At 44.1% G+C, this 14,490-nt stretch overlaps 1 protein-coding gene across 2 annotated transcripts in view; it reads right to left on the bottom strand.

Moving 5' to 3' along the window:
- MAPKBP1 (mitogen-activated protein kinase binding protein 1) overlaps nt 1-14,490 on the bottom strand; it is a 102,932-nt gene that overhangs the window by 46,212 nt on the left and 42,230 nt on the right. For both annotated transcript variants that reach the window (XM_030452619.1, XM_030452620.1), the window contains exons 4-6: nt 4,268-4,330; nt 3,671-3,728; nt 392-562 (exon numbers count right to left, since the gene is read on the bottom strand). In XM_030452619.1, coding sequence (XP_030308479.1) covers nt 392-562; nt 3,671-3,728; nt 4,268-4,330 — 292 coding nt within the window. The remainder of the gene's footprint in view (nt 1-391; nt 563-3,670; nt 3,729-4,267; nt 4,331-14,490) is intronic.

Here is a 14,490-nt window from a genome sequence, read left to right as displayed (position 1 = left end):
AGAGCACCCTCCAAAAAAAATTCTTGACTGCTGAGAGTTTTGCTTCTTCAGTATCATAAATTAGTTTTTAACAAGCCTCTAACAAAGCATAAGACTTTGACAAGGTTTCCAAGTCCAGGCTTTTCTGGCTGGACAGCAAGATGTCACACGTTTTCAAGTATAAAGAATTTCCGTTCACTGAAATGACTTAAACCTTCCCTAAGGGACCCAAGTTCTCTCTCATGTCCAAACCTCTCTGTGTCTATGCATGTCAAAAAAACCACCAAAACCAAACAACAGCAACATGATTCATAAAGAAAGCAGAAATATTGGATAAAACTGAAATAGTTTACAGCCAGACTTAAAAATTTAGCAACACCCTGTGGTCCACCCAATCTCCTAGAGAACTTACCTTCCATGACCACACGTTAACAATCATGTCATGCTGGTACCCCACTGACACAATGTACTTGGAGCTGGGGGAAAAGGCCACGCAGGCCACTCCATACTTGTGCTCCTGGAGCTCAGCCACCTGGGTTCTCTCAGCCACGTCCCAGACCCGGACTGCTGGCATGTGCCCACTCTAGAGGGGACAAGAACAGACACAGAGCAGGAAACATAACCATCAGAGTCAGTTCTGATAGAGTCAAGCACATAAATGTGTAGGGGCTTGGGAAAAGATGTCTGGATGGTGCATTCACAATAGAGTTAGAGGTTCCTTCAATTCTTTAAAGCCCAGGCTGTGACTGACCACCTCTCTGAATTTCAACAGGTATCTGAAATAATTAATCCATACTCCACTGCTTTAATCCTTTTCTTATGCTACTCACAAAACAGCCAGGTATTAGTACAACACTTCCGATCCATATCCCTCACCTTTGCAATGGGAACTTGCAATCAGTGCACAAAAAGGATCCTAATAGATTATCTCTCTGAAATCAGTGAACAGAAAGGCCCTGACACAATGAGGACATCAGAGATTTCAAGCCAGGTCATGCCATACAAAACCAGGACATGACTGGTATGGTAACTATCACACACCATTTGAGCAGTATCATTTCTGCCACAAATGTAACACGTGGCTGCCTGGAAGAGAGATATAAGAGAGATATCTATCAGAGAGAGAGATACTGAGGGAGCAGAGCCTCTGGTTTTATATTTGTTCTCCAGAGAAACAAAAGGTTTTAGAAGTTCCAGTCCAGTACCTCCTGTGAGACAATTCCATTCTTTTGTTATCAAACCAAAAATAACCCAGATGCATAAGATGAGATGAAATGGTGGCCAAAAATGTGCCTGATGGGCAAATCCTACTCGAAGAGCTTACTCACCATTTTACATTGAAGTCTGTCAAAACAGTAGCTTGGAAGATAACATATCCATGGCAACATGGCAAAATGGGACCTCTTCTGATCAGTTTTAAGTAATTTGATTGTGTGGGAGAGGAAAATCTGATCAGGGGAAGTCAAAGCTTTAACAGCTTGGAATTGTGCAGGTTTTTAATTGCCTTGGTTGAAAAGCCTCCCCAAGCAACTGCTTGTGGCCTGGAAAAATGCCATGGTCAGGTTTCAGTGCAGTTGCTGCAGTTCTCCCTCCTGCAAGGCAGAGCTCAGGTCTTAAGATGGCTGGCAAGATGTGACAATGAGCTGAATCAGCTCTTTGGAGCAATTGCTGTACATGAAAACATCCATCCATCCGTCTGCATGTACATACCTATCTATATTTCACTGCATTTTAGCATACACCCCCAGACCTTAACAAATTTCATTTGTATTTCTTCATTTAGGAAATGTTCACCAAAAGTGGGCTCTGTCTGATCCCTGTGAATAAGAAATATAGCATCCATGGGGAGATTTAATAAAAAAAAAAATTAAAAAATTAAAAATTAAAAAATATATATTATTTTATATAAAAATGATTATATATATTTTATATATAAATAAATATTATATGTAAATATATAAAAATATATATAATATAAACATATATTTTTATATAAATATTTTTATATTTATATATTTTTATTTTTATATATAATTTTTTTCTCTGGATATTAGATAAATAAGACATGTAATATGCATGGTAGCCAAGGACTGACCTCCATCCTCTCCTTCCTGAAAAGGCAGAAAAATAAGGCGTTAAGGTGTTACCAGGCAGAAGGAGCATGAGGCTGCTAAAAATGAGTTGGACAAAATGAACTCGGGAGACATTTCACTGTGGGACAGAGGCTGAACTCCGAGGAGACTTCTGACACCAGCAGGGGACACTGCTACGCTAAGGAATAACTCCAGTGTCAGACACGTGGGAGAATAGTGGAAAAGTTTTACAACAGGGCAAGAGGAGACATGTTTTGCAACAAGGCCAAAAAAAGCTTCCAAGTATAACTGGAGAGGCTTTTTTGGAATGTTTGGGGTGGGGTTTTTTTTGTGGTTGTTGTTGTGGTGGTTTTTTTATATAAATCTGAACTTGCCATTTACCCCAATGAAATTTCAAACTGAAAAAGTTCATGTTGTTAGTAAGAAAAATACCCAGTACCATTTTTCTTACCCCACATGAAAACAACAGATCAATCAGAAAGAAACAAAAACAGCAGAATCATCAGAACTGAACAGCACAGAGAAAAAATACATGTATCATAAATATTATAATTTTAATTAAAAGGGGGGGTTTAATTGCATTAAGGCTTCTAGAGTGTTAGGAGGCACAAACCAAATTACAGCTATAAACCTCATGCTTTCACTAAAACAAGAACCAACAACAATCTCTGCTGCTGTGATGGAAAATCAGTGCTTATTTTCTCTGTGTCAAGGTAGCCTCCATCCCAAAACACTGTGGTTTCTGCAGAATTTGGGCCCAGGCTGGGAGCCACCCAGTGAGGTGACAGCTGCCATCAGGGTGGCTGCAGGAGGGACTTCTGGGGTGAAGAGCCTCTACCTTGACAGCTCCAACACAGAGCTGGGAAATCCTTCTGTTCTCTGGGTGAGAGGCTCAGAAGGGGACCAGTTTCACACATGTTCCCTCTCCAAGCCTGATGGAGGCACAGGGGCAAGGAGTAAATGACCCATTAATCCCACAGAAGAATAAACTGAACCCAACCCTAAGGGGGACAGTCAATTTCCTTTGTGTCAATTTCCAACATGCAGCAATTCCACAGCCTGTGTCTTGAATTTCTAATGCAGAACAGACACACAGTGCACTCATCCTTATTCTCCCCCTTGGGCATGTTTGGAAAGAGGAAGCAATTGTCACCCCCAGCCAAACATACAATGCCAAACCACCAGCATCTGCTGCCACCATTCCTAAAGCTCCATTCCACAGGCACATTTCACTTTTTCCACAACACTGCTACTGGCTTTAGTTACTTCCTTAAATCCTAAAGGGACAACACTAAATTCAGATGAAGTTTAAGAACCATCCAAGTACTCTTCATTGATTCTAGCACAGAGCCATGCTTTGTACCTTTCCACATATATTTATTCTACCTTCAGACCACATATGCCACCTCAAAAGATCTGTCCCCCAAGCTGATGAGAGACAACACACTGAAAAACTGCCAGCAGGAGCACCCAAAGCCAACCACAGCCTACTAGGGCCCACTGAGAGACAACTCTCAAATAGATTTGTCTGTGTCAAGGCAGCTCACTGACTGGTTAAGATGGGATGGCCAAGATATGTCCTTTCTCCTCCCACTTACCTCTCCTGTAACCAAGTACTTTCCATCTGGCGAGAAAGCAAGTGCTGTAATTGTTTTCCTAAAATAGAGAAAATGACATTGAGAAACATTTGTGATACCATTCCAATATGTCATGACTAGGAAGTAGGTTGGGATGAACTGGGAGGAAGCTGATATCAAACAGAAGAATGTGATACAATGGTTTTGCTTTACCAGAGGTCTGACACTTGTCATGGGGATTCCCTGCAGCCTAAGACTCCCCTTCAGTACCAAAGTTAAGGTTCATTCTGGTGCCTTTATTGCAGATGCAGGACCAGATCCTAGTGCTGATTTGAGAAATGAAGTCATAGTTTCAGGTGGAGAGAGCTGTGGTAAGATGTCCCCCATGTCATGTCTGTCAGCAGTTCCTCATGGGACCACAATGTTTATGAGGTGGTGCAAAAAGCCCCTCATATTGCAAGGAACAGAATTAAACCAGCAGCAGCCCCTCCCCAGGGCAACTCTCATTGAAAGGACTTAGTCTGCAGCATCAGCAGCTCCTGCATTTCACACTCAAGTGATAAAAACTTTGATATTCACTTCCCACAGAAAGTAAGCCCAGCTAAAAGCTTCACTCACCTGGAACTGTTTAGAATATGGTGTTGCTTATTTTTTCTAGGGTTGAACAGCACAACAACACACCTAGATGGAGGAAACAGAAGAACAAAAAGAGTTGGCATGACCATGTGTAGAAAGAAAACCACAGGGATGTAGCAAAAGCAACTCCAAAAAGGTGTTTCATCCCCTAACCTTAGAGGCTGAACTGGGATTAACTGGAAATCACAAAGGGCTAGAGCAGCCTAGAGGGAAACCACAAGTCCCTCCCTTGTTGAGGATTACCACGTGCTAGTATCATATAGAATTACCTTTCCAGCATGTGGGAGCCCTGAGTCTCTGATTGCTCAAGCTGAACAGAAAGGTTAAGCATGAAAGTTTGTGCAACAGCCCTAAGACATATGCTTTCTGACATAAAAGTGACACCAGATACTGGGCACCAAACCAGTGACAACCAAACCAACTAGAATGGTGTAAAAAGGTCAGGAAAAAGGAAAGATGGGATCTTTCAGAAAAGCTCTCAGGGGATGAAAAGAAGGGGAGGTAGCTGGGCTATGTTTCTGTGTCTGGCCATAAGATGAGACAGGAGAGAACCTGTTGAGAATAGCACAAGAATTGGCCAGCCAGTTGAGCAGTGAGACAGATGATGCCAAAAACTCTTGACCTCATGGACATTATAGTGAATAAACTGAACAGACAACTTACTCAGGGGCCTTACAGAAATCTCAGCAAGATGAACTGCAAAAGCAAGCAGTAGCAAACTCCTGGTAAGGAGTAATAATCACCTCCACTGGAAGCAAAACATGGACTGAAGGGGGAGGGAAGGAGAAGCCCCATTTCCTCACTGATTTGGCACATAGCACGTTGCCTTGGTGCCTCAGCCCATCACAACCAGCATGGGGCAGTCCCAGATAGTGGACCCTCCCCCACTCTCCACAAACACCCTACACACAATTTTGAAATCCTCACATAACCACATTTACTGGAAGCAAAACCTTGACTGAAGGGGGAGGGAAGGAGAAGCCCCATCTCCTCACTGACTTGGCCCATAGCACATCACAACCAGCATGGGGCAGTCCCAGGTACTGGAGCCTTCTCCACTCTCCACAAACACCCTACACACAATTTTGAAATCCTCACATAACCACATTTGTCTCATGGCAGAGCACAGTAACAACCAGTAACAGAAAACACATGGCCCTTACTGCTCCCTCCTAATAATAAATAAAAGGAGTGAATAAAAGGAGTTAGAACAGTGATTGCTCTTGTGACCTTGTGCCCTATCTCTCACTTCCATCTCTGACATACAAGTCATGGTTTTGCCTGTCTCTCTGCCAGCACACACTGCCAGCACCTGCAGAGCCCCCACTCCTCTTTCCCTCTGTGCCAGGGGAGCACCTTGGGATGGATGGTGCAGCCAGAGGACTTCACCCACATCACCATCACCCTGGGGCTTGCCCGGGCTAGGGGGAGAAACACCCAGGACAGAGAAATATAAGAGTTTGCCTGAAGCATCCAAGCAGGAAGGCCCAATCCAGGGCAGCACAGAAACCTACAGCAGCACCTCCCTGGGGTTTGCAGATGGGTGCTGCACGCTGGTGCCCAGCACCCAGCACCCGTGGCACTGTGCTGCTCACAATGCAATGTGCAATGTCTCTGACATCTCCTGGCCTTGCCCAGGCAGCTGATATTCCCCTTCGTCTGACTGGGCTATCTTGACAGAAGGAGTGTAAATTCTGAAATGGGAATGATAGCAGGAAGGAGGCCTGAGGCACCAAGACCTCCAGCTCAGGGTCCCTGGCTGAAGCTGTCACACACCATGAACATTGCTAAGGCAAAGCAGACACCTTCAGAGGGGACCAAAACTTCAACCCCCAAAGCACCAACAACTCACAAGGTAAACCTGTCCCCTCACATTAGACTATTCCTCTCCACCTGTGCCACTCAACACCCTCTTCTCCACCCATGCCCTACCCAGAAGGCAAAAAAGGCACCAAAATTTCTGTATAATTGAGGCAGGCAGCCATGACTGGAGAGGTAACCTTGTGGAAGAGCAGGGAAAATATAAAAAAGCAGTTTTTTCTGACTAGGATTGATCCTTCCGTGCTTTTTGCCCTGGGGAACCAATGCTGAGAGTTTCAAGTCAAAGATATGATATATATTTCTGAGGGATTACTGTAAAGAAGCAGGTGGTCTGTGATCCATTAACAAGTTAGAAGAGGTTAAGCCTCACAAATCATAAGATATGAAACAGGAAGTTAGCAGATGTGAAAATCTATCTAATCCCAAGCCTTCAGCTAATTATAAAAGCAAAGCAAAACCCCAATATGTGGAGTTGGATAGGGTTAATGGACCAAAATCCTGCTGACTTACGACAGGGATGAATTGTGCTCAAAATAAGCTTAAAAAAAACCAGAAATAATAACAGAATGACATCAAATCCTGGCAAAGATTTTCCTAAGCAGCTCTTAAATTTAAGTTTCTCTTCTATTGTGAGAAACTCTGCAGAAAAACAAGACTTCAGAGACCTGAACACAGTCTAAAAACACAGGAAAGATGCAAAAAACAAACCACGGTCTCGAAGCCAGGCAAGAAAACAAACCACTTCCTGGAATAGTATAGTGAACCACAAGGGTACAGGACTTTGTCATTATTAACTTCCATGACAGAGCCTTTGGCAACTTACAATCAAGAATTTTAGGTCAGTTGCACTCAGGAGCAGGCTGGCTGCCAGCAGGCTTCCTCCTCTCTTCCCAACCCTTGGCCAAGTCAAGACCCTCCAGTGAAAGTAAGAGCTGCCCAGCTCACACACCGAGGCCAATTCCCAAACTGCTCCAAGAATCCCATGGCTTCCAGTGCCAGAACAGGGATCACAAACATGGATATTTTAACTTAGTCTTAAGAACAACCCTATGCTTGATTCACTGAGATGGACCCATAATTAATAAAATCTCTCGGGAGGGAGGAAAAATAAATCACAGTATCTCCTTACTAGTCAGCAAGCATTGATTTATGCCACAAAAACATCATTTTAACTCAGACTTGGGGAAACTAGATTGAAGATAGTTATGGTGAGCTGTAAGCTAATAACTAACATAATTTGCTCTTTGGTTATGACCTTCTGTACCAAAAAAGTCATTTATTCAGGATAAATAAGCCTTTTAAACTTGCTTTCTTAAACTAGCTGCAACCCAACCAAAGCTACCCCACTGCTATGCTGTCCCATTATGATTTTCCACCATTACTCTGCTGTCTGCCATACACAAAGGCAAGGAAAATTCCAGACAACTCCCAAGGACACCTTATTTAGCAAGGTGGCAGCCCACATACTACAATCTTACAGCAGGACACAGATATTGTTTGAGGAGTCCACAGCACCCAACATTGAAAACTGTCTCCCTAGCAAAATATTTGGGGGGGGGCCTACTCCACTCCATCCTAGAGAGCACAGAAATCAACCATTTCTAGCTCTTTAAACTCTTCTGAGTGTTCAAGGAGGCCTGAGTTGCCTGCTCAGACACTTCCAGCTCATCTTAGTGTGGCTCCAGAGCAGCTCCCTCCACCTCCCTGCAGCCAGCAGAAGCTGAAGTGGTTCCCCAAACCAGGTGGCTCACAGCTCATTAATACTCTGGGCATGTTCCGGTTTAGGGCAGGAAATTGGTCTAGCAGATTAAAGAGACTGAAGACACTGAGTGTTCAGACTGCTCACCCACCTACTCCACACTGCCTCCAAGCCCAGTAAGGCTACAAAGCCCTCAGGACACTCCAAGTATCTATTTCCTTCCCTTTATGCTAGCTTTACACTGAGAGCAGTTAAAATAATAGAAATAATTACCATGGAAAATTAATAGTGTAAAAGCATAAAGCCATCTCTCCACCCTCCACCTTTGTCTGCTCCTTTATAAGGCAGCATTCAGCATTTTGCAGCCAGAGGGATGGGAAGGATGCAAGGGAAGAGAGCTCTGATCTTTTTTGTTCCTGGTTGACAATTGGGGATGTAAAGCAGGCCAAGCACTCCAAACCAGCACTTCTCTAAGCGTAACATCACATTTTCCACCTGCTCCACACTTTTCCCAAACTGAAGCTGTCAAAACAAATTCAAGTCCTCAAGAGACCTTTGTCTGAAGGGAACTTTTTAAATGCTTGGGCCAACATGCAAACTAAAACTAGCTCCAAAAGCACCCCACATGAGAAACACTGAGCCTGGTGCACACCAGACTGACACTGTTGGCACCCTTGTTTCAGCACGAACCCTACAAACTCTGCACCTGTGGGTGCTGCTCGATGATCACCTTTAAAAGCCACAGGTATATTCTGATTTCCAAGATGTTTATAGAAACTATTCACTGCTGTATGGATTACTGCTGTCCAAACCATCTATCAGTCAGCTGAGATCAAGTGTCCTCTTTGCATGCTGGTTCCTACAGAGGCTGTTGGCAATGGCACACATATTTAAAGGTATTATTTCTAGGTCTGTAATGCCACCCCACAAACTTTAAGTACACCTTGCTGATGCAAGCAGTTTTTATAAACAGCTTGGCTGTGGAATCTCTCCCAGTTCTCCTCTTTCTTATGGGACATTCAGGTCACCTCAAACACAAAGGAAGGACAGAATCAGCTCTCACAGCCATGTCAAAGGGTTCTGCAGACAACCTGAGCTCTGTCCACAGCCAAGAAGAAAGTGGTGAAAGGTTCCTTGCAGAGATTTCCAAGCCTCCATGAGAGTACAGCCCTATCTTACACATGCACAAGTGTGCACCATATATGTAGATAAAAAGCTGGTGTTGTTTCAAGGGGATAGGAGGAGGGGGTGAGGATGAAGGGAGTGTTGCAGCAGTTTCCATTGCCTCCAGCAAGAGGGGAAAAAATATAAAAAAGAATCAATTTCCCTAAGCTAAATATAGGAGCAGGAATGGAGAGAAATTGGACGTCAGTATCACATTTACGCAAAGTATCTGACTCACTGAATCAGCAGCATGGGCCACTCCATGTACCTCCCCCCACCTTTACTTCTGCCTTTAATCCTAACTGGCTTCCCTCCTGCTCTTACCAAAATCCCAGTTACTGGGCATTTTACCCTTTCCATTGTCCTCCTATTTCCCTGCACATCCCTCTAGTCTCAGCTGCATTCCTCCAGCCATGTCCTTCCTCACCCTTCTTCATTAAGCAAATAAAATGCAGATTTCAGTTTTGCTCTTTTCTTGCCACACCATACTCCAGGGAGCCTGGGAAAATTAGAAGCCTGTGATAACATTCCTTCCCAAGTTATCCATCAACTCAGCATTGCCCTATCTTGTGGGAGAGATGACTGGAGGCAGAGTTTTTGGGTGAAGTCCTCCTCTGCTAAATACATACAGCCTATGCTATTAAAGAGGATGCTGTATGGAAGGAAAAAAACCCTCCATTGAGACATCAAAACAAACATTGGCTTTCTTTTTTTCCCCCACAATATATTCCTTTCATGGTGCTGCAAGAAGAAATGAAAAGAGCAAATAGTCCCATCACATCAAAACTGGGTCCATTTCTCAGTTTCTGGCTCATACTCTTCTCCCCAACCAAAGCTATTCAAATGAGAGTGCAATAGCTTCCTACGCATTAAATGCATGAAAAAAGAAAAAAGACATTGATAAGAACAAAATCTTTTTATACTGCACTGGTTGCCAAGGGAAGCTTGATCAGAGTGGAGCAGTGTCTACAAAAGCTGGTTTAATTTTCTCTGTGGCAACCCTTCCTGCCAAAAAGCTTCTTTAATTCATGGTCAGTACTGGGAGGGGGTTAACAGAGCTGACAGAGGATGTGCACACTGACAAGGAGCTGAAAAGGTATTTCCATGCAAGCTGTATTAATTAAATGCATGCTGAAAAGCAAGATGTATCTGTTGGGAGGTTAGGAAACGGGCAGAAATTACTTGAGGTCCCTGCACCAAACCATGAGCAAGAGAACTAGAAGAATGGAAGCCTGAGAGATGCAGCTGAATTCATGCTTCAGAAACCAGCACAAGGTAACAAAAAGCTGCAAGGGCTGAACAAGAAACCCACTGTGGAAAAGAAAGTGATCAATGCATTTAGTGTGCCACTAGGACAAGAGAGTAGGAATTTCTGAGTGCCAACCAGGGGACATGTTTGGTCTGTTTAAAAGGCTGTGTGGCACCCCAGAACAGGCTCTGCTCCCCAAAACACAAGAAGAATGGCCAGACCAGCCCAAAAGTCGAATATCTTACCTCCAAACGCCCAGGCCTAGGAAGGAAGAGGGCAGATTTTGGAGATACTTGTTCAGACTATTTGTCAAGCCTCCATCTGACATTCAGACATACATCTTCAGACAGTGGGCACCCACATACAAGAAGTAATTAAGTTGAGTCTACAAGAAGGCAGAGCAGAACTGACAAGGATTTGTAGACATAACCCCCAAAGGGACAGTGGCACCCCACCACCTTTGTTCCCACCACCCCTTCAGACTGTGGAATTCACATTGCCCACGGCACTGGGCAGGCGTGTCCCATACTGTTAGCAAGTGAGACCAAAAGCCAAGCAGCCTCTCTCTGTCTCTGCCTGGTGTCATTTGCTTTGCATAACTCCAGGATAGTGTTCCAATTACTCTCCTCAGATGAGGGAGGGTGACAACTCCCTTCTCATTCAACTTTCAATAGCCCAAGACAGAAGAGCAAACCAAAGAGCACATGATGCAATGTGCTACACGATACTACATCCCCAAACATGGGAGCCTCAAAATGCCCAACTCTCCACAGCCTAAAGCCCAACTGTGTGACCTGGTGGTATCCAGAAAAACAGGCAACTGCACTCCCCACTACCTGGTAAAGAGGAGCATCTGGTAAAGATCCTCATGACCTGCTGCTTCCACCATGGTTTGTGCCTCTCTACACATCTGCTTGCTGCAGATGAAGAGAGAGGGCTGAGTGGCCAAGAAATTCCTCCTCAGCTCCTGCCCTTCACGGGGCCAACAGAAAGAAACTCCTGCCATGCCCAGCCAGCAGTTCCCACTAGCAGCTCTCAACAGCCCCTTTACACTTGCCAGGCTATATTTTTAAAACAGCCATCAGCATCTCTGACCTCAAGCTGCAGATGGGAGAGATGCCCAGGTCTCAAAAGACAGCCAAAAGTTTTTTGAAGAGTTTTTGAAGAGCAAAAACTCTTCAAAAAGATGTTACAAACCCCAACACATGAATGGGTTGAAGGCTCCAACACAGAGCAGAGATTGTGACTGTGCAATGGGCAATCCAGACTTCTTTTCTTGCACACAAATAGATACCACTGAGGCTGTAAGCTGAAAGTTTGGCCAGGAACTTTGAGGAGAAACTTTGAAGGACTCCTCCTCCTTGCCTCCCACCAGGGGGAAGGTGCTGATGGCTTCCAGTTAAAAGATTCCAGTGAATTCCAGCAGATCCTGGTGATCTTCCTGCAACATATCCTTGGCTCCCTGGAACTACCACACATGGAAAACTCCCCCTTAGCACAGAAACCTCCAACACCAGATTATTTCAAGGTCTCTTTTGAAGGGGCAGAAGAGAAGTTTTTAAACCAGCAACTCTTCTGACACTGGCCAAACACAAGGCAGAGTGATGAAATCAGGAAAACAAACGTAGACTCCAGGCTTCACATGAAATGGATGCAGGGGCAAAGGACAGCCCAGGTCCTGTCTCCCACAGGGTGAGCTGGACACAACTTACACAGCAGCCACGCTGGAGCCAGAGACTGAGCAGCAGTGCCCTCAGGATTCTGAGTGATGGCCTTGCACAGAGCTGCACAATAGGGAGGCACCTTTCCTGGGAGGCAAAGAGCTAAGCCAGACAGAAATTGTGAAAGACCTGGGCAAGACAAGCCTGTGGGGAAAGCAGAAGGGAGAAACTGGCTCAGAGGAAAGCCATGGAATTTAAAACATCTTACCAACTGGGAATCATTACAGTTGCAAGGAAGATGAAAATTATTCCAGTTAATTGTTATGGCTCATGGCTGCCCAGTCACCAGTGATTCAGCAGGCACTTCATCTTCAAAACATTCCAATTCCCTTTGACACTCCAAAGCCAGAAAAGGAAAAAAAAATAAAAACAACCAACTCATGGAGTAGGAACCAGGAGTGAAACCCTGACAGGCCATCTCACCTGCCTTGCAGAATATCCCATCTCTCCTCCAGCCTGTAGCAAAGGGAGGTGGAACAACCAAGCCATGCAAAGTGGCAGCTGCACATCCATGCACTTTATTGCCCATCAGCTTGCATGTCTGACAAGCTTCAAAGGACATATGGCACTGATGACAAACACATGCACACACACACACATATATATATATATATTTATATGTGTATGTAGTATATAAAGAGACACAAGGACACATAAGGCTTATGGCTGATTGTAACACTCACATACACAGAGTCCACATTTCTCCCTCCCTTTCTCCAATCCCACTCACTTCCCTATGGGTAGGGAAGCAATGCCAGCAATTACATCTACATGAAGTATTAAGTCATCTGGGCTGGGAGCAGGAGTTGCAGGGCTGCTCTTAATTTCAGCAGTCTTGGCAACCACTGTCTGAACACTGCAAATGAGCAGCAGCCCTAAGGGCCAGAGCAATGGGCAGCTGATGATAAGAAGGCTGGAGGAATAAAAGGATGACTGAGACAGTTCATGACAAGAAAATGTGCTGATCAGTCAGACAGGAGAGTCTCAGAATCAGTAGAAAATGGGAGAAATTGAGCAGAACCTGGATGGTTCCAAGTGCGACCAAGAGGGATGAAACAAACAGCTGGAAAGGAAAACCTGAAGAGCTCTGCATCAAAACAGAGAATGCAATTTTTTGGATGCTACATGATGGATGGATGCTACAGAATCACAGCTTCCCATGTTAATTATGGAGAAAGGACTTTTTTTCTATATGCAGAGATTCCCTCCCAAAGTTACAGCTGTCACAGGCATGTCAACAAGTAGAAGAGAACAACTCTCCATCCTGCGAGAGCAGCCAGGACACCTGCTTCAAGGATCTCCTGCTCCTCAGTTGAGCTCCACCCCTCTGCTTGCTCTCAGGAGCCAGTCTCTTCCATCAGCATCTGGCTAACAGCCCCACATTTGCCATTCTCAGCAACTGCCCATAAGCTTTATACTGCCTCTGAAAGGCCTTGGGCTTCCTGGGCTTGCTCACTCTGAACTTCTCTTGACCTGCCTGTAGCTCTCTTTGGCTTGGCTGATCTGCAATACTTCTTAACTGACCAGGTCTCAAGGATTAATTTATTTTACTTCTGTTTATCTTTGTGTGATACAACCACAGTTTTACAGCAGTAACAGTAACAAGCAGGTATTTCATGACGACTGAGCTATTTACAACTAACATGATGGTGTAATGGATGGAAACACAGGCATGGGATGATAGCAGAAGCCTTGAGAAGTGGAGATGAGCAGATGTAGAGCAGAGGAGTACAGGCATGGGATGGTAAGATGTGAGGAACATGCTTGGCAGCAGGGACTCCATGGCTGTGAACAGCTCAACCACGGGCAGTTAAAGAAATACAAACCTGGAGCTGAGCAAAATGTGCTTTGGGAGTAACAAAGAAAAAAAATAGTATCTAACATAAGTGAAAGAAGCACCATGGAGCTGTAGACCAACTAAGGAAGGTGTGAAAGTGTGTTAGCAAACATATTAAAAAAATCATGCTGGACTGAGGAAGAATCCAGCAACATCACACTCCTCCCAGTGAAGGAGAATGCTACAAGCCTTCAACTAAAAAAGGTTGAAGATTTATGGTGTTACCCTGCAACAATTGACTTTAAGATCCAGAGGAGCAACACATAATACCAGGAAAAATAAACAGAAGCAAAGAAATGTGCTACCATTTTAGTTGCATAATCACATCTATTGAGACTTTTTTGATAGAGATATATTTTAATGCAATGTTATTCTTTTCTGTAATAATTTGCATTATAGTGTAAAGAGTTAGTTATAATAACAACAAATTATTGCCTTCTTTGATTTATACATGCACATGGCCTGTAAGAACGTGCTTCCTCTTTGCCCATAACAACACTGGGTATAACAAAGCCCAAGGAGGAGTGCTCCAGAGAACAGAAAATGCACAGACCTAGGGGAAGGGGAAGCAATGAAAGACAAGATTAAGGTAATAAATAAATAAATAAATAAAATTAAGCCCCAAGATAATAGCAGTTCTGAAGAAAGGTAAGAACGAGATAAAAAGAATAAAAAGAAGCAAAGTTTATGGTAAAGTTCCTGCCAAACACAATC

The sequence above is a fragment of the Calypte anna genome, chromosome 5A (assembly GCF_003957555.1).
Source record: "Calypte anna isolate BGI_N300 chromosome 5A, bCalAnn1_v1.p, whole genome shotgun sequence".
Lineage (NCBI taxonomy): Eukaryota > Metazoa > Chordata > Aves > Apodiformes > Trochilidae > Calypte > Calypte anna.
The sequence above is the reverse complement of the archived record's forward strand: the minus strand, read 5'-3'. Positions and strand labels throughout refer to the sequence as shown.